The sequence below is a fragment of the Giraffa tippelskirchi genome, chromosome 1 (genome assembly GCF_054371585.1).
Source record: "Giraffa tippelskirchi isolate mGirTip1 chromosome 1, T2T-mGirTip1v1.2.pri, whole genome shotgun sequence".
NCBI lineage: Eukaryota > Metazoa > Chordata > Mammalia > Artiodactyla > Giraffidae > Giraffa > Giraffa tippelskirchi.
Window position 1 is genome coordinate 4,210,202 of NC_137275.1, and position 21,453 is coordinate 4,231,654.

The 21,453-nt window shown below is 58.7% G+C and overlaps 2 protein-coding genes across 3 annotated transcripts; one reads left to right on the forward strand and one right to left on the reverse strand.

Annotated features, from left to right (window-relative positions):
• Positions 1-1,441: 1,441 nt before the first annotated feature.
• Positions 1,442-17,963, reverse strand: TADA2B (transcriptional adaptor 2B). Of its 2 annotated transcripts, none has more exons than XM_081580918.1 (2): positions 17,798-17,963; positions 1,442-5,059 (listed from the first exon to the last, which is right to left on the reverse strand). In XM_081580918.1, exons 1-2 carry the CDS (start codon positions 17,840-17,842, stop codon positions 4,052-4,054), a joined length of 1,053 nt encoding a protein of 350 aa, XP_081437044.1. In that variant the 5' UTR covers positions 17,843-17,963; the 3' UTR covers positions 1,442-4,051. The 2 variants fall into 2 exon arrangements, with proteins under 2 accessions (XP_081437044.1, XP_081436963.1); XM_081580837.1 differs by having other exon boundaries at positions 17,573-17,963.
• A 526-nt stretch (positions 17,964-18,489) lies between these two features.
• Positions 18,490-20,979, forward strand: CFAP184 (cilia and flagella associated protein 184). The gene has a single exon (XM_081580711.1). The coding sequence runs from the start codon at positions 18,563-18,565 to the stop codon at positions 20,228-20,230; it is 1,668 nt and encodes a 555-aa protein (XP_081436837.1). The 5' UTR covers positions 18,490-18,562; the 3' UTR covers positions 20,231-20,979.
• The last annotated feature ends 474 nt before the right edge of the window (positions 20,980-21,453 follow it).

Consider the following 21,453-nt stretch of genomic DNA (forward strand, 5'->3'; position numbering starts at 1 on the left):
GAGGAGATCCTCACATAAGGACAGTGTGACGTAGCTTTCCGGGTCTCTGCTCAGACCCCGCAGCTTGTGTGCCTGACGCCCAAACGTGTTGGCTCGTGTCCCAGAAGGGCGAGTGGCTTCCTCCGGGGCTGCCCCGGCTGGCGGGTGACAGCCGGTGCTGGGGGCAGGCCTGGGTCAGCCTGGGTCCGCGCACAACCGTGAAGGGGACCACGGACACTCAGGAGCAGCACCAGCAGGGACACACGACTGGCAAATGCTGACCCTGTGACTCGCCTTAGGACCCTCCTTTCCTCACGTTAAGGGAAAAACTGAATGACTGAGGTAGTGTTAAAAGTACCAGAGCAAAAGTAACCTTCCACTATCTTTGCTTCTGAGAGGTACTTCAGGGACTGAGCTCAGTACAGTTACATCTCTTTACTGCATAAAAATGGGGGGCACTCAAGTGTGAAAGGTATAGGTAATAATCCCATCATTAAAATTGCAAAAAAATTTCCCCCTTTTAAGTTGTTGCTTTAAATTATTTGGTCAAAAGCATAGCCCAGGGGTTTCCCTGGTGGTCCAGTGGTTAAGAATCCACCTCCCAATGAAGGGGACTCGGGTTTGATCCCTAGTTGAGGAACTAAGATCCCACATGCCACGGGACAACTAAGCCACAACCAGAGAATCCGTGCTCTGCAAGGAAACATCCCGCATGCCGCAGCTGTGACCGGAGGCAGCCAAATAAATACATGTTAAAATAGACACATATATATAAAATAAAAAGGCCTAGTCCAGAACCAAAGGCAGTAGAGCGCCCTGAGAAAACCACGCAAGGAGTCACGCTTGCTTTCACACCGTGGCTGTTGAGCACATGGTTTTGCCTCTTTGGCTGCATCTGTACGAGCGTGAGTAATTCTTGCATTTCTGTGAGTGTCCCCTCCCATCCCTTTTCAGCTAGAAGCTGCAGCTGCTAAAAGGTGCTAAACCCAGAGATGGTCTGGCTTAAATGTGAACTGTCTGTTTGCTGTTTCACTCATCCACGGTCACCACTAACAGGAAAACATTAACTGTGTCCATACTGACACTGCAGTTAGAGGCCCGTGGGCCACACTCTTGTCGGGTTCCCGGGTCTTACCTAACCGCGGCCCGGATTGCTGCTCCGGGTAGGTGTTGGAGCCGGCACTGTCTACTCACCATAGACTTCCGCAGCCTGGCTCCACAGAAGGTCTGGGTGTTTTGTTCCTTTCTGGGAAGTAGCGCTGGCATGAAGGGCTCTTCTGCTTAACAGAGATCTATTTTGACTCAACGGTTTGGAGGGAAACCGGGTGTGACGTCCAGGAGCCACACTAAGACATGTCACAGGCTGTTTCCCATCGTGACTCTGAAGGCTGGCTCACACCATCCACGAGACTGAAAAGCTGTGGCTCCAGGGGCAGGCAGTAAAAAGCAAGCGGTGACACTGTTTGGTTCTCAACCTGTTTAATGTGTAAAAGGGGAAAAAAGAGGCGGTAGGCAGAGTTTCGGTCTGAATACATTCTCGGAGTGCTGGCCATCCAGAGCATCATTCTGAACAGCTGATTATCTTCTGTGACTCGAGAGTTTCAGTTTTGAAAAGACCTAATTCCATGGGATTACGGTGACTCATTTATCATAAGAATTAAATACAGAAATTTAAAGGCTGAGCAAACAGCAGGGGCGGGACTAATGCGACAGTAATAGCTGGAGTTGATGGGGCAAGAGGCAACCAATCATAAAATTACTTTTCCCTTGTAACAAAGGGTTCACACTTTTAACATAAATTATACATTCATTATGGTGTTTAAAAACAGTCAAGCCTAAATAAATTCTTCATACCATCGAGAAGAGACACACACACTGAAAACCTGCTTAAGCACAGAACTTTTCGTCTGACAGCTCTTGGCCGGGGCCACGCACATTTTACAGGGAGCTTTTGCTTCTCAAGCTTAGTGAAAGTCTGGCAGTCATTTTGTATAAAAATAAGACTTAAATTTAAAACCTCACCAAACTAGGAATCTGATGTAGAAAATCGGTGGCACTGGAGCGGCTGAAGCCCGCAGGTCTCAGACTTCCGCCCATGTACCAGCGACCTGCGAGGCACCACCCCGAGTGTCCGAGGCCTGGGCCAGCCCAAGTCCTTGAAGGGCCAGCGGGTTCCCCTGGGGACACTGCGCTGCTGCTCCAGGAACCCTGGCTGAGAACCCCTGGAAGGACGTAGCGCCATCTCCGTCTCTGCACTCCCGTCAGCCGTGGTTACCCTGCGGGCGACGGCAGGAGGCGGCGGGAGGCAGTGACACCACCACCCACTGCTTTATGGTCAGAGAGGTCCCGGGCTCGTGGTCAGGTCACGGGGAGTGCTGCCCTGCCAGCATGCGATGCGGTTTACAACTAAAGCCACGGACAACGTGTTTGAGCGTCATGCACTCACTCGCGTCCGACTCTTTGCGACTCCGTGGACGGCGGCCTGCCAAGGCTCCTCTGTCCGTGGGGGTTCTCCAAGGCAAGAATACTGGAATGAGTTGCCATTCCCTTCTCCAGGAGATCTTCCCGACCCAGGGATTGAACCCAGGTCTCCTGCATTGCAGCTGGGTTCTTAACCATCTGAGTCACCAGGGAAGCCCCCAATATACTTGAAGTGTATATTTAATGCTGGAAATTCACCCTAGGGGACAGACAGAAGGATGTGAAAGGAAAAGGCACCATAATTAAGCCGTCCTTGGAAATGATGAGGTTTTTTTTTTTCCTTTTCTCTCTCAAATACCTTCACTTTAATGTAACTTCAAGCCCAAACATCCTGGGAGGTAAACAGTCTGGCAGCTACAAGGGATGAGAGGTGGGATGAGAGGCAGGATGCGCCCCAGGACGACCGGAGGAGCACTGGGGTCTGGCCATTCCACTGACTCTACAGCAGGGCCTTGGACACGAGAGCCCCGGGCAGCTGGAAGACACACGACTCCTCAGGTTCCCACGTGAAGGCACCGTGCCCGTCAGGAAAGGGCGCCCTGAGAGCCTCCCTGAACTGGGCTGGGCACAGCCACACCAGTCTGGCTCAAGACAGCTGCCCAGAGAAGCAGTGCCCGGGCCTCGAGGCCACAGGGGTCCCTCCCACCTAGCCCAGTGCCTGACACCACACAAGCTAAGACACATGGCCAGTCTCAAAGAAAGAGGGGCTTGCCGCTGGGGTGAGAACCGTGGAAGGAGCTGACGCCAAAACCCGGAACTCTCAACTCTCGGTGAACTTCATTTAAAATGAGTTCTTCCTAGTAAAACGCTCGGCCAAGTTCTAAGCACAGCAAGAAGCACCCCCAGGGGAGGAGGCCCTGCGTTCTGCCAGTCTGCGCTGGGCCCCCTGTTCCCCCCAAGACACCACAGTGAGCTCCCTCAAAGTGCCACCGCCAGCCATCGTGCAGAAGCTCGGTTTGGCCAAACTGTTCAACACCAGATTCCTCCTGGCAAGTCCCTACGGATGCCCGTCCTGCCCTTCCCAGGCCTCTTCTCCTGCCCAGCCCGGCACCCTCCATCTAAAGTGCCACCTGCCGGACACCGAGGGCAGCTGCGGCGGAGCTCAGGTCACGGGGGTGAGCCGGCAGCCGGCAGGGAAGGGCTCCTCTCCGCCCATCTCACAGTCCTGTACCACTGGGAAGAAACAAAAAAAGGAAATTTCCTGATCTCATCATCATATGCTCCACACTGAACACTTCAAGGCAAATCGTCATCTTAAAGTACTACATTTAGGGATGCAGTTAAAATATACACGTGTTTTGTCTTCCCCTTGATCCGACTGTTGCTATTGCTTCTTCAGAGGACCGTAAAAAGAATTGATACCCTAAAAAAAGAACTCGATTTGTTTTTAAAAAAGAGCAACAATGCGGGGTGGGGGTGGGGGGGCCGGAAAAGCGTTTCCTCTCCCCTTCCCGCCCACCCCGTTTCATTTTGGCTCACAAAGCTTTTTTTTTTTTTTTCCTCTTCGCTGTCGGTGCGGCTCTCGCGGCGACCATTCAGCCATCTGGCCAGCCGGCCGTCCTTCTGTCCCGGGCGCTCCCGGCGGCGGGCTTCAGGAGGCGTCCCTGGATATCCACCCGCTCTCGGTGAGGAAGTTCAGGATCCTCTTCTTGAGGACTTTGTCCAGGTAGCTGGGCAGGCGGCTCTTGGAGGGGATGCCCTGGCGCTTCTGCAGGTGGTCCTTGATGATGATGGTCTTCACGGTCACGTAGCGCGCGGGACTCAGGTTCAGCGAGCTGCACAGCACCTTCTCGCGGTCTGACAGGAGCTCGAAGCCCGGCAGGTGCTCGATGGCCGCGAACTCGCCGTCCCGGCCGTCCTCCTTGCCGCGCTTGGCGCCCCCCGCCGCCGCGGCCGCCGCCGCCTTGTTCTCCTTGCGCTTCTCGCGCTTGTGTCGGGCCGCCTCGTACTCGGCCGACTCCTCCATCTTGGTGATGCCGTTGCGCCGGTAGCGCTGCAGCTCGCGTATCTTGGCGCGCAGCATCTTCTCCTTGTGCATGTTCTCGAATAGGTCGTCAAACTCCTTGCACGACATGAACTGGTAGAGCGGCCGCAGCTTCAGCCGCAATTCCTTCTCCTCCTTGGTGACCTTGCGCCGCGCCGCCCGCTCCTTCTCCTTCTTGTCCTTGCCCAGGAAGGCGGGCACCAGGTTGTAGTCGCGCGCGATGTTCTTGCGCCGCTGCCGCTCGCGGAGCTTGCGCACGTACATGTCCACATGCGCGCGCTTCAGCTCGATCTCCACGTCGTCGTCGTCGTAGTTGACCGAGAGCCCGCTGATGAGCGTCTCGGCGTCCTGGTCGTACTCGATCTCGTAGTCGTCTCGCAGCGGCATGTAGCCCAGCTGCTGCTGCTCGGCCACCGAGATGTCTAGGGGAGGCAAGGGGGTGGTGAGGCTGGGAGAGAGGGGGCCCCCACTGGGGCAGGTGTGGTCGGTCACCCGGTTGGGGATGGTGTCGGGGATGCAGGCCTTCCCCAGGTTGCCGTGGATGTACATGCTTACGTAATGCTCCATCACTTCCTGGGGGGTCCGGGAAGCGCCGACGTGAGCTGCCATGTCCTCCTGCAGAGACAACAAGCGGTCAGAGGGTCAGACGCAGGCTGGGCGCGGAGCTCCCTGGGCACTTCCACCCCGCGGCCTGCGGGCACCATGATGTCCATCCCCCACAGCCACTCTGGCTGGGCTGCTCCCCTGGATGTCGGCGCTGGAGGGAGAACCTTTGGGGAATGGCACCCCCTGAGAAAGTCAGGACCCAGACGGACGCCGACCGGCTCGGAGGGCAGAGCAGAAACCCACATCCCAGACCCCCAACTCTTCTCGTGGTTCTCTTAAGAGGACAAGCAGCGTCTCCCGGGCTCGGGACTGCCCTGCCCGCCAGCAGTCTAGCTGCGGGGCTGACAGGCCTGCGTGGGCAGCCAGAGCCCCAGGGAGCCCCCGCTGGCCCCAGTGACCTCTCCTCTCTTTGAACTAGGAGAAGAGATGCGGCCCTGGGCTTCCCAACCAGGGAGGGAGACCAGCTCACTGCGCTGCCCGCGTCCCAACACAAAGCGCCAGGCTCGTCTCTGACGCCCCAGCCCTGGGGCCGGCGTGTCCCTTCCCTGGGTGGCGGTCAGGTGGCCCGGGAGTCAGGCCACCGCTTCTGTCGGCCCCTGGGGTCCAGCTAGCGGCTGGAGACCGGCCAGGGCTGCAGGCAGGGGTCACGCCTCCAGAAGGGACCCGCCCTGCGCACACAGGGTTATTAATGGGAGGAAATTGTACAAGTCCCTCAATCTTTTCCTTCTGCCAAGAGGCCTCTTCCTTAAAGGGAACCGCTAAAGCCACTTGAGAAAGCAGCCGCCTGCAGCGTGCGCTCGCTCCCCAGCAGCCACTCCGCACCCCGCCCGCCGCACTCCCCGCCGGCGCTGCCCTCCCACCCAGAGACGCTCAGCGCCCCCCCACGGTCGGGATGGTCCCTGCACCCCCACAGGCCGAACGGGAACCCAGGAAACCAGCCGGTCCCCTGGGGGGGGCCGGCCCTGCCGACCAACCGGGCACAGAGGGGAAGAAGGTGTCAGGAAGCCCCTCAGAGTGACCAGACTGGCGTCCGCCCTGCCAGCCTCTCCCCACAGGGCGCCGCTCAGGGGGCAGAGAAGGCCACACTGGGACCCACCCTGCCAGGCCTCCTCTGTGCACCGTGAGGGAAAGGGGGGATCAGAGCGGAGAGCAGACTCTGTCTGCAGGAGAAACTACACGGTTCTTTCTTCAAAAACCTCTCTCAGCACCAAGTCTGCAATTATCCTTTCCCAGGAAACCTTTCGTCCAAAAAAGCAAAAAAAGCAAGTCACAACCATCACTACCGTCACCGTCACCCAGGCTGGCCACTCCAGCCTTGGAGCCTGCGGGCCTCACAGTAAAAGAACCAGGAGGCACTGGTGGGTGGTAACGCTCTCCCCCAAGCCCAGCCAGGGCCTCCTTGAGCCGGGCGGGCAGCCGGGGTCATGGGAGCCACGCACTCAGCATCCGACCCTCGCCAGGGGCCCCCACCCCTCTGCCAGCGCGGCACGGGTCAGCGCCAGGGCCCCAGGCCTCATCCAGTGCAGCCCTGCCGGGAGAGCTCTGCCCTTCGAGAGGCCGCTGCCCCCAGCCCCCCGCGGCCTGCCCCCGGCGCCCCTCAGGTGCTCGGTGAGGGGGAGACTCACAGCCCAAGAGAGCGGCGGGAGGCTGAGCAGCGACGTGGCGTCTGAGGGAACCCAGGCGCCTCTGTGACCTGAGGTCCTCTCCATCCTCCTGCTCTGCGGACAGAGCAGGCAGGGGCTGTGCAGCCGTCCTCCAGCAAGGGTGCTGGTGCCCCTGTGAGGTCCCCCCACTCGAGGCGGTGAGGACACATGCGGGAGACGGCGGGCTGTCCGCCTGTGCTCATCAGACACTCCCTAAGGGCCCAGGCCCGCAGCCTGGTGCCCAGGGCATGGTGGGGGGAGTGGGGGGCTGCTGGGAGGGAGGGCCTCCGCCGTCTGCCTTCTGAGGGCTTAGCGCTTCCTGCTGGACGCAGGCACTGCCCGTTTTGGAAACAAGGACGAGTCCCGAGCATGAGAGAAGCAGCAGGAGGGGCACCTGGGCCACTGGCAGCCGACCCCCACCATAGGCGCCCTGCACGCCCCGCCCGCACCCCTCCGTGCCCCGGAGACAGGAGGAAGTGTGGGCCCGGGGCAGCGGCCTCAGGGGCGGTCTGCAAGGGACACTGAACTTCCTGCCCCGAGGAGATGCAAGACGCTCCTGTTCTGAGAGGGGTATGGGGAAGGGAGGTGGAGATTCTGTGCACTAGTTTTTCACTTTTTTCAGTAAAAGTAAAAGGAATTTTTTTTCAAGTTAAATTCTGCCTCAATTCTCTGTTTAAACAGGTCTAAGATTTTCATCAAAAATCAGTTCAGTTTAGTCGCTCAGTCATGTCCGACTCTTTGTGACCCCATGGACTGCAGCATGCCAGGCCTCCTTGTCCATCACCAACTCCCGGAGTTTACCCAAACCCATGTCCTTTAAGTCGGTGATGCCATCCAACCATCTCATCCTCTGTCCTCCCCTTCTCCTCCCACCCTCAATCTTTCCCAGCATCAGGGTCTTTCCCAGTGAGTTGGCTCTTCCCATCAGGTGGCCAAAGTACTGGAGTTTCAGCTTCAGCATCAGTCCTTCCAATGAATATTCGGAAGTGATTTCCTTTAGGATTGACTAGCTGGATCTCCTTGCATCAAATATATATATATATATATACATATATATAAAATACAGCATCCTTAAAAGAGATGACATCTGTTCCGGGAGGCAGCCCCCCGCCCCCCAGGCAGCGCACAGGGGCAGTTACTCGGGGCTCACAGGGAGATGGCCCACTGCTCCGCACCTTGCTCCGCAAAGGTTAACATTCCTGGAGCCTCCTCCGTGGAGGTGGGCGGCCTGGGATAAGAAGCCGGGCAGTCTCGAGACACACGCTGGGTTTCTCCAGCCCCGCCAGGCAAGGGGCCGGACGGCCGTGGGCCCTGCACGGACGACACCTTGGTGACCCAGCTCCTCTTCAGTTAACACAAGGGGTTTCTGCCTCCAGAGGGGCCCGGGCGGTGGCTCTTCATGCAGCCACAGATCAGTGGGGCTGGCACCCTGTCACCAGGTCCCCAGGACCCCGCATCACCGACCACCTTAGCCACGGCCTAGGGGGAGGCCGCTACTCGGGGAGACGCCAGCCAGCGACTGCTGAGAATCGACCCCGGGGACCGCCACGTCAGCTCGGCGCCAGTGAGAAAGGCCCGGGAAAGTCCACAGGAGCCTGACGTTCCCGGGCTCTGAGACTGCGGGCCGTGACGGAAGGGGATGGCCCGGCTCTGACCCTAACAGTCCAGAGGACACACAGATTCCAGAAAGCAGTGATGGACACACCCCGACGATGACGGTTCACAACGGCTGCCGGCCCGGCAGCCTGCTCATCTCATCTCACGCGTCTCCAGTCCCCATGTGTCACACCAGGGAGGGACGGTCCTGTCCACGCCCTACAGCGTCCCATGACGGCGGGGGGGGAGTGGAGGGGAGGTCCTGTCCCTCGCGTGTTTGAGGTCCCAAGTGTTTTGCTTCATCCAGATGGGTGGATGGACGGACGGGACGGCTGGGCGGGCAAGGAGCAGCTGAAGTGAGTTTCAGGGAAAGAGACTTGAAGGGAAAGTTCAAGTACAACTGAAACGGAACAAGGCACACAGCTGTAGCCTGAGGCAGGTCCCTCTCCCACTGCAGCTCGTGGGAACACCCCGGGAAGCAGCCCAAAGTCTGGAGGTTTGTTTTCCTATATGCAAACTTAAAAAAGACTCCCATCTTTAGAACAAGGTGAGGAGAGTTCAGTATGCTGCTTCCTGGAGTCTTCTGAAAAATAAAGAAAATGCATCTCTGAGATGCTGAACTGGGCCCGTGAGGTCACGGAAGGGAAAAGACGAAGCACAGCCCAGAGACGCGTCGGCACCACGGGCTGGCCAGCTCCGGGGGTGGGGGGGCTGCCTCGGGGCCTCTACCCTCTGGGCCGAGGCCGCCCCCGCCCTGGGACCTGGCCTCTGCAGACAAATGCCAGCTGCCCTCTCTGCGCACAGCCTGGGGCCAGGCCTTGGGCCCCGCTCCAGGCCCCACCCCCTCACTGCTGAGTGACCTGGACACATCACTGATTTCTCTGCGCCTCGTTCTCCTGGTCTGGATTACGAGGGTGCTACTAACTACCACCTTCACAGGACGGTCGGAGATTAAATGAGGTAATACACATTCTTAGTCCAGTGCTGGGCACGGCTTGGCCCATGGGCGCTGGCTTTGTTAGTCCTACTACGAAGCTGTTAGCGTCGCATCCACGGCCTGTGTTCACCCAGGTCACCTCCTCCAGGAACGCTTCCATGATGCCCAAAGTGAGACTCACATCCTGGCTCAATTACTCACTGCCATGAGACGTGTATCGTCTCGGCTTCGTCTCGGCTCCTGCTTATGATGTGTAATTGCTCCTTTTAAGTGTTTTGTCAGGATAAAACACACCATTGTGAACAACCACAGTTAACGTGTATGTATGTCTACGGGTTTCACCTCATCTCATCCTCTGAGCAGTGGCCCCTGCCTCCCAGATTGGGAGGACCACCTCGGGAGCCGCCCCCAACCCTGAAACAGGCCAGCTCTTGCCCACGCCGGCGCAGGGGGCGCAGCCCACCCGCAAGCAGGGCCGTGCCATCGCTCCCCTTTCCGGATGGACCACCTCACAGGCGTGCAGCCTCGGCGCCCTCCCTGACCCCCGGGACGTGTGGGGGACACCGCAGGACTCACTTCTTGCCGGTGCAGGGCATCCAGTCCCCTCTCTCTGTGCAAAGCAGCGCCTTTACCAGGACGACTCTCTCAATCGTGTCACAGAGCACCCTTCCCATGTGGGTCGGCAGGGCTGTTCTGGAGCATCCTGAAGGGCTCGCATCCTTTCCTGGCCAGCCTCGTGTCTGCCTGGGGGGCGGAGGCCGAGAGGCTGGCTTCGTTCCTGAGGCTCCAGGGCCAGGCCTGGGAGGGGCGGGCACGCGCTACATCCCCTCAGGGAGACGTGGCTCCCGCTTTCTTTAAAGGATGAAGCCTCAAGAGGACAGAAGCAAGCAGAGGGCCCACCGTGTGGGCAGCTGGGGTAGGGACCCTGGAGGCAGCCAGGACGCTGCAGGGCCTCAGGGAGGGGTGGGCGGCAGAGGGAGCCGCCTGCGGGGCCAGAAGCGCGCCGGGTCCAAGACCGAGGAGGAGGCGGTGGGCCCGGAGGACTGGCTGAGGTCAGAGCCGTGGGCCCAGGAGGGCACCCTAGGCTGCTGCACACGGCTCTCCTCAAGCCCAGAGGGGCACCTGGGGTGGGCCTGCGACCAGAGCCCAAGCACTGGCCTCCCTCAGCGGCCACTGACGCCAGCCGCCCCTCCCTGAAGACCCGACCTGGGCTCTGGACTTGGACCTGGGCTCTGGACTTGGACCTGGGCCTGCAGCCCCCCTGGCCTCCCACGTGCTCCAGTGTGCGTGCGCCCTCCCCGCGGGGAGGACTCCGGCCCAGCATACCCACACAGGGCCCTGGACGTGGCCGCTTCCCTCTCCAGCCCGGCCGGTCACCTTTTACAGTGAAGAGAATGGCCCGCCAGCCTCTCGAGGGCTGGGGGGAGGACGCCCTGGGCCAGCCGCCTGCATCTCCAGACCCTCCCCCTGCCCTCCAGCCAACCCTCACCGCCCCCCTACATGCGCGCTGGCCAGGTCAAGGGCAGCTCTCACGAAAACTGGTCTCCCGCCCATCCTTCCAGGCCATCGGCCACTCCAGGCGCCCTGTGTCCCTGGGCCACCACTCCTGTTTGACGGGTCTTTTTTTTTTTTTAAGCTAGAAAGCTCCATAAGCCTCCCCTCTGTTCCAAGGTCTCCGTCCTCCTCCCTGAACTCAGAATTCACCAGCTCACACCTCTGACTGCCCCTCAGGGGGACTAAAGCCTCTCAGGTGAAATCAGGCTATACTTGTGAGAGAGCTTTACGAAGCCACGGGCCCCACTGCAAAAGCCTCACGGCCCAGAAACACACAGGATTACCTCACCAGCCAGCAATTCCGCCTCCCGGTGTTTACCCAAACTAACAAGGACCCCAGTGCTATCTGGACACCTGTGTTCACCGCAGAAGCATTCCCGAGAGCCAAATTGGGAGCGACCCAAGTGCCCATCTACGGACGACTGGATAAACAAGTGTGGTCCATCCACACCACGGACTATTACTCAGCCTTAAACACGAAGGAGGTTCTGACACCTGCTACAACACTGGCCAACTAGGGGGACATTATCCTAAGAAACAAGGCTGTCACAAGAATACAGACAGTGCATGAACCCACTTGGGTGAGGTCCTGAGAACAGGTAAACCCACAGCGACAGCAAGTAGAACAGCAGCTAAGAGGGGCTGCGGGAGAGGGAGACGGGGTTCGTGTCTAACGAGGACTGACTTTCTGTTCATGAAGCCAAGCGTTCTGGCCAGTGGTGACGGCTGCCCAGCAGCAGTAATGTACTTCATGCCACTGAACTGGACACTTACAAATGGTTAAAATGGCAAACTTTACATTATGTGTCAGTCACTTCGGTTGCTCAGTTGTGTCCGCCTCTTTGCGACCCCATGGACTGCAGCACGCCAAGCCTCCCTGTCCATCACCAACTGCCGGAGCTTGCTCAAACTCAGTTCCATTGAGTCAGTGATGCCATCCAACCATCTCATCCTCTGTCGTCCCCTTCTCCTCTTGCCTTCACTCTTTCCCACCATCAGGGTCTTTTCCAATGAGTCAGTCCTTCACATCAGGTGGCCAAAGTATTGGGGCTTCAGCATCAGTCCTTCCAATGAATACTCAAGACTGATTTCCCTTAGGATTGACTGGTTTGATCTCCTTGCTGTCCACTGTATGTCTGCTGCTGCTGCTGCTGCTAAGTCACTTCAGTCGTGTCCGACTCTGTGTGACCCCATAGATGGCAGCCCACCAGGCTCCCCTGTTCCTGGGATTCTCCAGGCAAGAACACTGGAGTGGGTTGCCATTTCCTTCCCCAATGTATGAAAGTGAAAAATGAAAGTGAAGTCGCTCAGTTGTGTCCAACTCTTCGCGACCCCATGGACTACAGCCCACCAGGCTCCTCCGTCCATGGGATTTTCCAGGCAAGAGTACTGGAGTGGGGTGCCATTGCCTTCCCTGACTGTAAAGTATACATTATGTATACATAAACTATATGTATACATGGATACATGTATCTAATGTATACATAAAGTAAACATTGTGTGTCATAATACATAAAGTATTAGGATACATACTTTATGTATACACTAGATACATGTTATCTATGTATATATATATATTTTATGTATACATTATGTATATATAATGTATCAGTTCAGTTCAGTTGCTCAGTCCTGTCCGACTCTTTGTGACCCCATGAATCGCAGCATGCCAGGCCTCCTTGTCCATCACCAACTCCCGGAGTCTACCCAAACCCATGTCCATCGAGTTGGTGATGCCATCCAACCATCTCATCCTCTGTCGTCCCCTTCTCCTCCTGCCCCCAATCCTTCCCAGCATTAGGGTCTTTTCCAATGAGTCAACTCTTCGCATGAGGTGGCCAAAGTATTGGAGTTTCAGCTTCAACATCAGTCCTTCCAATGAACACCCAGGACCGATCTCCTTTAGGATGGACTGGTTGGATCTCCTTGCAGTCCAAGGGACTCTCAAGAGTCTTCTCCAAACCACAGTTCAAAAGCATCAATTCTTCGGTGCTCAGCTTTCTTCACCATCCAACTCTCACATCCATACATGACCACTTGAAAAACCATAGCCTTGACTAGACGGACCTTTGTTTGCAAAGTAATGTCTCTGCTTTTAAATATGCTATCTAGGTTGGTCATAACCTTCCTTCCAAGGAGTAAGCGTCTTTTAATTTCATGATTGCAATCACCATCAGCAGTGATTTTGGAGCCCCCAAAAATAAAGTCTGACACTGTTTCCACTGTTTCCCCATCTATTTCCCACGAAGTATACATATAATGTATACTTTACCACAATAAAAATATACACATTTTTTTTAAAACAGTAAGTTTTAGAAGTCGCATGCCTTACTCTAGCTACATCGGTGCTTCTTAAAGTAGGGTCCCTGGGACAGCAGCAGTGTCACCTGTGAACCTGTTGGAACTGCGGACTCTCACGCCACTCCCCGACCTACTGACTTCAGAAGGGGGTCGGGGGGGCACGACAGCATTTGTGCTTAAGGAGCCTCCCGGGGTTTTCTCACTCACTCTGAATGTTTAAGAACCAGTGCTCAGGGACCTACTTTCCCTGGTGGTCCGGTGGACTTCATGCTCCCACTGCAGGGCTGTGAGTTCAACCCCGAGCCAGGGAACTAGGGTCCCACAGAACCCCTGTGGCGTGCCCCACAGAACCAGCCCCGCCAAACAATAAAAGCCCTGCTCTGCGTAACCCTCTGAACTCTAGCTGGTTTCTCCACCCAAGCTCTTCCCTGCCCCTCCTTAATGGTGATTAAGACCCCCACTCTCAGGAGGCTCACAGGATGGACCGATCCATTTCCCACCAACACACAGAAGGGCTCCACCGTGCTGAGGAGGAGAACTATGCTGTGAACTCACTGCATCAGAGCCCCTGGGACTCTCTGTAACCCGCTGTGTCCAGACCTCACCTGGGGATGCTCTGCGTGTAGCACGGGGTCCGACACAAAGCGGGTCCTGAGCAAGTGCCGGACGATGCGTGCACACGGCGTGTCCACGTCACCCGGCCTGCGGGCCCCACTGTCATCTATGAAAGGAGATGCCCTTGCTCACGACGTTCCGCCCGCCTGCGGTAATCAGCCTGAGCACACGTTCACAGCACAAGGCCTCGCAGAGTCCACAGAGAACTCCACGTCCTTTTTCAACTTGAAATTGAGCTTCGGGGCCAGCGTGAACCCCACCTGCCCCTGGAGTCCTCCTGACCACCGGAAGTGGGGGGGGCAGGCCTCCCTGAAACCGGTCGATGCTCCGGCAACCAACTAACGAATGCGCGGTGCTGTGGGCAAGTGCACTTTGGCATCCACGTCTGTGCTTGCGTTCCACCAGGATCCACGTCCTCCAATCCTGAATCTGCACACCGCCCACCACACAACCAGCTGCCCGGGTCGGGGTGCTCAAAACCCATGGTGCTGGGACCCAGTGAGCCCAGCCAAGCCTCAACCCTTTCCTGGTCTCCATTCACAGGCGTCAGCCCCTCACCCCCATCCTCTCTACTGCGCGTCCCCAAGGCCTCCTGGGCTTGCGGCCGGCACCCCTCAGCTGGGCCTGGACCCTGGGACACACACTTAGCAAATGGTCCAGACTTCAGCAGGGCCTGCCCCTACGAAGTCCCCACGACCCCACGCCCATGTGTACCACCAGAGAAATCACAACAGTCTCACCCGCCTCTCCACCACTGTTCCCACACGCACACCCTCCCGTGGGAGTTGGTCCCTCTCCCCCAGCCCCGGCGCCCACATTCACCCCCTGCCCAGTCGGGTAAGGACCCGGCTCCAGCCAGGAGCACGCAGCCCCCCAGCCACAGCAGGCGCTGCTGCCACACCAGGAGGTCAAGCCCGGGAGCTGGCTTCCTCGCGTGGAAGCCAAGATCTGCAAGCCTTCTGTTCTCGGGGTTGCCGCTCTCCAACCAAGAACCAGCGCACAGCCTGCTGAGAGGAGAGCGCAGACACGCATGCAAAGCGCCTCACCCAGAACCCACACCTGCTGACGGCGGCCTGCATGGGACACGCGGCTAGGGGCTGGAAGCAGCCCGTGTCGCAGCACTGCAGAGGAGCCTCTGAGGAGCACAGCGAAGCTCAGGGCAAAGGTGCCCCAGAGAGCAGAGGGAGCGACAGGAGAGCCGCGCTCCGGCCTGGCCCGCGGACCTCGACCCCAGACCCCAGTGCCCGCTCAGCAGGGAGAAGTCCCGGCGTTGTCTCTTGGAACAGCTGAGCCTGCTGCCAGCCTGAGGCGGAACCTACCTTTCAGCACACTCTCCAGGTGGTTCAGGCACAAGATAAAGTAGGACTGCTTTCAGGGCACCCTCCCAGCCTCCCGCAGCACACTAGAATACATCTTTTACTCCCGGGCTCGCTTTTCCGGTATTTTCCACAGAGCTGCACGGGAGGCAGTGCTGACAGTGCGGCTCGACGCCAAACGATTCAGTCCGAACCCTGTGGCACAGACCCGCACTGGGAGGCTCTCACGAGGAACCACGCAAGCTCAGCACAGTGCCTGGCACCCAGCAAGCCTCTTGGTCCACACCAGCTATTTCTGGCAGTGACTGCAGAGATAAGAGCTGCAAGAATGAAGCGGGGAAGGGAAGTCTCTCTGAAGCACTGATACGGAAGCAGAAAGACCAGTCACGAATCATGATTTGGGGGTTGGGGGGAAAGCGCTCTCAACAGAAGAAATAACAAATGATCAAAAGGACCCCAGGGTGGGGAGACGCTGAAAGGCCCTGCAGGCCCTCAAGTTTCATCTCCGTAGAACTGGAAGCCGCTGCAGGCTGACGGACGTGACCTGCCCTCAAAGACAGCTCCGATCCTGCTGCCTGGAATGGGCTGCAGGGCACGGGAACCAAGCAGAGAGGCCAGTCTGGAGGCTCCAGGAGCGGTCAGGCAAGGGATGGACATTAGCCTGCGCTAAGGCTGTGAGAAGAGGCTAGATTCTGGAAGATTCTGAAGACAGGGCTGCCGCTGAACTGGACCCGGAAGAAGGCCCTGAGGATGGTACTTCATTTGCAGCCCGAGGAGCGACCGATCAAGGTGTGAGATTTGGGTCAAGGTAAGTGGAGGAGTCCAGGATATACGCACGAGGACGGCAGGGATGAGTTTGTGGCCGGAGGCTGGACCTCAGGACCAGCCCGTCACGACCCTGTAACACCCGTGAAGGCCAGGGTGACGCCTTTCTTTCCAGACTCCTTCACCGTCGCAGGATGTGCAGGGAGCAGACGCTCCATACGCGTCCATGGACAGCACTTCAGGCCAGAGTGAGCTGGAGGGTCTCAGAGGGTGGCCTCCGTGACACTGGCACTCAGCTGGGAACCCAGAGCAGTGTCTCTAAGGAGCTGGGAGAGGCTTGAGATTCCAGGGCTGCGGAATGGGCACGCGTCCCCGAAGACTGGCTCGCTTGACCAATAGAAAAAAGCTAACCTAAATACAGGCAGGGCAGGTTTGGGGACGCGGGGAGAAGAGGGGAACGTCTCCACCAGTAAGCCCAGGAGAAGGGGCCTGCGGTCGGCCCCCAGCATCCGTGGGCTCAACCCCGCTCCGCCATTTTAGACAAGGGACGGAGTAGGGGATGATTTTGGTGGCCTGCGAGGATTCTGGAACAATCCCCGTGGATAGCGAGGGATGGCTGTGCTGCTGGAGAAGTGGTTTGGGGAGCTGGGGGACCACCACGTGGAAGGGTCTGGAAAGATGATGGAGTGGGCTCCCATCTCTCCCCCTGCACTTCTCACAATGCCTGGAGGTGCCCGCACATCCCTGGTGGATATGGGCCAAAAGACAGCCAGGCCTTCTCTTTCCTATACGGAAGAAAGCCTCCTCTTGCAGAGTGCAAAGAACACTCCTCAGAGACCACCTGGAGAAGAGACACCGCGTGTCTCTTTCTCGAGAGAGAGAGAGAGCCTGATGTGAGTGAGTCCAGTCCAGCTGTGTTCTCCTCTCGGATAAACGTCCCCAAAGAAACCTCCTGAGAGAAAGAAAGTGAAGTTGCTCAGTCGTGCTGGACTCTTTGCGGCCCTGTGGACTGTAGCCTGCCAGTCTCCCCTGTCCATGGGATTTTCCAGGCAAGAACACTGGAGTGGGTTGCCATTTCCCTTCTCCAGGGGATCTTCCCCACCCAGGGGCGAACCCCGGGGTCTCCCACACTGCGGGCAGACTCTTTACCAACTGAGCCCCCAGTGGAGAGACCCAAACGCAAAAGATCAGGCGTGGCCTGGTCCACGCGCTCCATGGCAGAACCCACTCAGCCCGGGTCACACGAAGCCCGGGGTGTCGCGGGAATGCGAGGGTCAACAAGTGCCTGGCGGGGGACACAAGGCCACAAAGCGAGTGGTGGCGGCGGCGGCAGGGAGGACCAGGAGCGCCTGCCTGCAGGGCAGAAGGCGTGGAGTGGAGCTCCTCTGGCCTTCAGCACACTGTCCTCCAGGCAAAACCCACTCCTTCCTGGGGCGCCTACTGCTGTCACGTCTCAGAGCCGCCTGTGTCCCCCAGACCCCCTTCTCGGGAGTCCCCGGCGGGGCGCCGGGCCTCGCCCAAGGGGTGCAACTCGGCAGACACCCGCGGTGGTCACCCCAAAAGGCTGGGAAAACGACCCGGGGGTGAGGGGTAGGGGGCAGCCAGCCGCGGCCCAATTCCGCCCCCCCGCCCCGCTACTTCCTGCTGTGTGACCTTGGGCGGCTGGCTCACCCTCTCTGTGCGCCTGGCCCTGCTCCGGGAGGCGGGCGCGGGCCCCCCCTCCCGCCCATTGCCACCCCCCGCGCCCTCGCGGCGCCCGCAGCCCCGCAGGTGCGCCCGGGGCCCCGACGCTCACCCAGTTCCCGAAGCCGAACTGTTCGATGGCATCCAGCAGCAGCTGCTCCTCGCGGCTGGTCCAGCCGCCCTCGGCCTCGGGCCCCCAGAGCGTGAAGCGCCCGCCGTCCACCAGCTGGTAGCCGTGGTAGCGGCGGTGGTGGCCGATCTCGGCGCCGGCGGAGAAGCACTCGGGGCACAGCTCGATGTCCTGGCACTCGGTGCAGCGGAAGCGCAGCGGGCTCACCTCGGCCAGGCAGTACACGCAGTACTTCTTGCCGAGCTCCGCCATCTTCCGCCGCCGGGGCCCCGCCGCCCCGCGCTCCAGCGAAACCGCCGCGGCCACCGCCGCCGCGGCCGCCCCGCCCCAGGCGCCCGCTGCAGCCGGCCTGCCGGGCCGCGCGTCCTGCCTCAGCGCGCAAGCGCCCTCGGGCCGGCCAGGCCGCGCACCGCGCAGGCGCCGCCGCGCGGGGGGGGTCAGAGTGGGGGAGCCCGGCCCGCCGCTCTACGCCTGCGCGCCCCGCCTCCCACCACCACCCAGTGCCGGCCGCCCCGCCCCAGAGGCCCGGACGCTCAGGCAGGCGGGCGGAAAAGGAAGCCGCGGCGGGACGCGCCCCGCCCACTCTAGTTACGCCCTCCGCCAATCAAAGCCGCCCCCGCCAATCGTCCGGGAGCGGCCTCCCATTGGTCTACTCTGGCCGGGAGGCGGGGAGAACGGGGCAGGGCCCCAGGCCCTGGAAAGCGGGCGGAAAAGGAAGCGCAGCGGGACGCGCCCCGCCCCTTCTCGGTACGAGCCTACGCTCTCCGCCAATCAAAGCCGTCCCCCGTCGCTCGGGAGCGGCCTCCCATTGGTCTGCTCTGGCCGGGAAGGCGGGGAGGAGAAGGGGCGGGGCGTGGGACAGAGGTCCAGCCAATCGCCGGGTCCCTCCGCGCTCCCCTGGTTGCCCCTGGAAACCGAACAGCTAGCAGCTCCCTGCCGGAGGGTCTGCGGAGCTGACCCGGAGGGCGGGAGATGGACGACCACACTGGGGACCCCGAGACGGAAGATGGAGAGGTGGAGAGCCTGGCCTCGCGGCTGTCCGGGGTCAAGGCCAGCTCCGTCCCCCAGTCCCCGGTGGAACCCGAGGAGCCGGAGCCGGAGCTGAAGACCGTAGAGGCTTCGGAGGAAGGCGCCGCTGCGCCGAAGCCGGCCGAATCCCAGGAAGGGCTGGCGGTCACCGAAGCTGCAGGCGAGGAGGGGCCCGGAGAGCTTGAGAGCCCGGCCGAGGCCCAGGAGGAAGCCGAGCCAGGGGAGCCGCGGGAGGCCGGGCCTGGGGAGCCAGCCGAGCCGGAGCCCGAGGAACCCGAGGAGGATGGGGGGGAGGAGGAGGAGGAGGGCGAAGAAGAGGAGGTGGCGGCGACGGCGGCGGAGCCCGGGAGGAAGGAAGTCCCGTCGCAGGTCTCCCTGCAGCAGGCCACGGCCGGCAAGGAAGAGGCCGTGGCAGCCCGGGGCGCTGAGCGGGAAGGCCAGGTAGAGGAGGACGAAGAGGGCGAGGTGAGCGAGGCGAGCGAGGAGGGGCTGGAGGCCCGGGGCCCCCGGAAAGCCGAGGACGAGCTGAGAAACGTGGACGAGGGGCTCGTCCTCGAGCCTTACGACTGGAGCGAGGAGGTGCAGAAGCAGCAGGAGCAGCAGCTGCGCGCCGAGCTCCTGGAGCAGTACCGCGCCCTGGTGGTGGAGCGCGGCCGCTACCAACGCTACAACATCTACCTGCAGCACAAGATCTTCGAGGCGCTGCGCAAGAAGAAGGGTCTGGAGGCCGCCGCCGAGGCGCCTGGAGGCGACAGGGGCGCGGAGCCCGAGGCCCCCGAGAAAGAGCAGGCCTACCTCCGCCATCTGGCCGTCCTGGAGGACCTGCGGAAGCAGGAGGCCGACGACCTGCGCTGGTATCACCACGAGCTGGACCAGCTGAAGCTGCAGTGCCAAGAGAAGCTCTCCCGGGTGGACAAGGAGTGGCGGCGCTTCCAGGCACTCAAGAAGCAGGTGGTGATGCAGGCCATGGGCAGCTGTCGGATGAGGGGCGGCCGCCAGGTCGCTCTGCGAGAGGTGGAGCAGATCCAGGCGCTGGAGGACAAGAAGGAGAAGGAGATGAGCGCCGTGAGGCTAGAGAATGTGCAGCTGAAGCAGAGCCTGGTGCATTTTGAAACCAGGATGAGGACCCAGGAGGACCTGACCGAGGGCCTGCTCCTGATAGACTTTGAACAGCTCAAGATCGAGAACCAGACCTTCAACGAGAAGGTCGAGGAGCGGAACGAGGAGCTCCTGAAACTGCGCCGCAAGGTGACCAACAACGTGCAGATAATAACTCACGTGAAGGAAAAGTTACACTTTGTGGACAGAGAAAACGCGTGTAAAAAGGCAGAGCTCATGGAGATTGAGGCTCAGGTGGCCCAGAAGAGGGACATCTTGACCAAGACTAAGCAAGGCCGAGATGGCCTGCGGCTTGACAACATCAGGCTGAGTCAGAAGTGTGGGCTTCTGGGCAAGGAGTCCCTCCTCCGGGACATGGAGGAGAAGGTGGACAGGACGGAGGTGCTCGACCAGCGCCTGGCGAGCCTGAGGCGCCACCACGCCGGGCTTGTTCTGTCCTGCAGAGGCGTGAAGCAGAAGATCAGGGAGGCCAAGGCCTTTCTGCCCTCCTGACCCAGCTGGTGGGCGACTTCGGTCTCACCAAACTCCATCCTTCACCAACTCCTGTTCTCCCTTTGTTGCCACTCTTTAAAAGGCCCCTGATGATTGGGATGAAATTGTGTTTTTTATTCTTAATTTTTCAGCTTCCAAATTAATGCTGAGCACAGAATTGAGTTAAATATAGAGAAAATTGTAAAACAGGTACAGGGAAACAAACAGGGATGGCTTAATGTACCCGACTTCTCATAAAAAGCTGTCACCGACCTTTTTCTGTCTGAGCAATTTCGTCATTTCAGTGTCCTGACACTGAGGAGAAGTGATCCTCCTCCATGTTCAAGAGGGTTCAACAAATGGGCAGGGTGCCCAGAAAATTCCTGTTCACTAAGCGCATGAGTAAATCCTCTTTGAATGGATTGAACTGTGTGGTCCTGAATCGCTGGTTTCAGTTCAAACCTCACTAATTCCCTTAAAACTGTTTTGCATGTAAACAGCGCGAGCTTCTGGGGTAATCAACACCCAGGAAGAGGAGGGATGAGAAACAGGGAGAAGAGCCTTGTCCAATGAAAGGAGGCTCAGTCTGTCTAACTGTGAATGTCTTGTTTCTGGCTCAAGGACAGTCTTCAATGCTAATGAAACGTTTTCTTGGACCCACTAAAGAAATGCATTGATCTGTACCAAAAATGAAATTTTGTTTTCCAGTGAAGACAAAATGGTGACTGTATTGTGTCTTGCAGGTGCAAAATATACAGTGGTGTGACTGCTGAGTGTCCATAAGCGTTTCGTTTTCAGCAAGATATTTTCAGATCTTAGACCATCACTAAGCACATGATTTTTGACTGTGTCAAATATTAAGATGTCTATCATTCCTTGAGTTAATGTAAGAAACACCTGACAGGTCTATCCCCTTAACCTGAAATCAGTGATGGCTGTTTTAAGGTTTCTTTGATGTTTTGGGAGTCAGGGGCTTTAGTTCTTCTTAGTCTTAGCTTGAATTTTGAGATGTGCAGATTTGGGATTAAAAGTATTCTTCCATCTCTAAATTTAAGAATGATCCTAAGAAGGGTGATTTCTTCTTTGGTGCTAAATACCTTTAGAAAAACCCCACTGTAGGCAGATGACCCGGTCATGAGACTATCACAGTAACTTTTGTCTTTTGATGACATTTTGTTTTCTAAAGTGCTTTCCCTTTAAAGCCAATAAAGACTGATTAAAATTCCCTAACTTCCACAGCATGA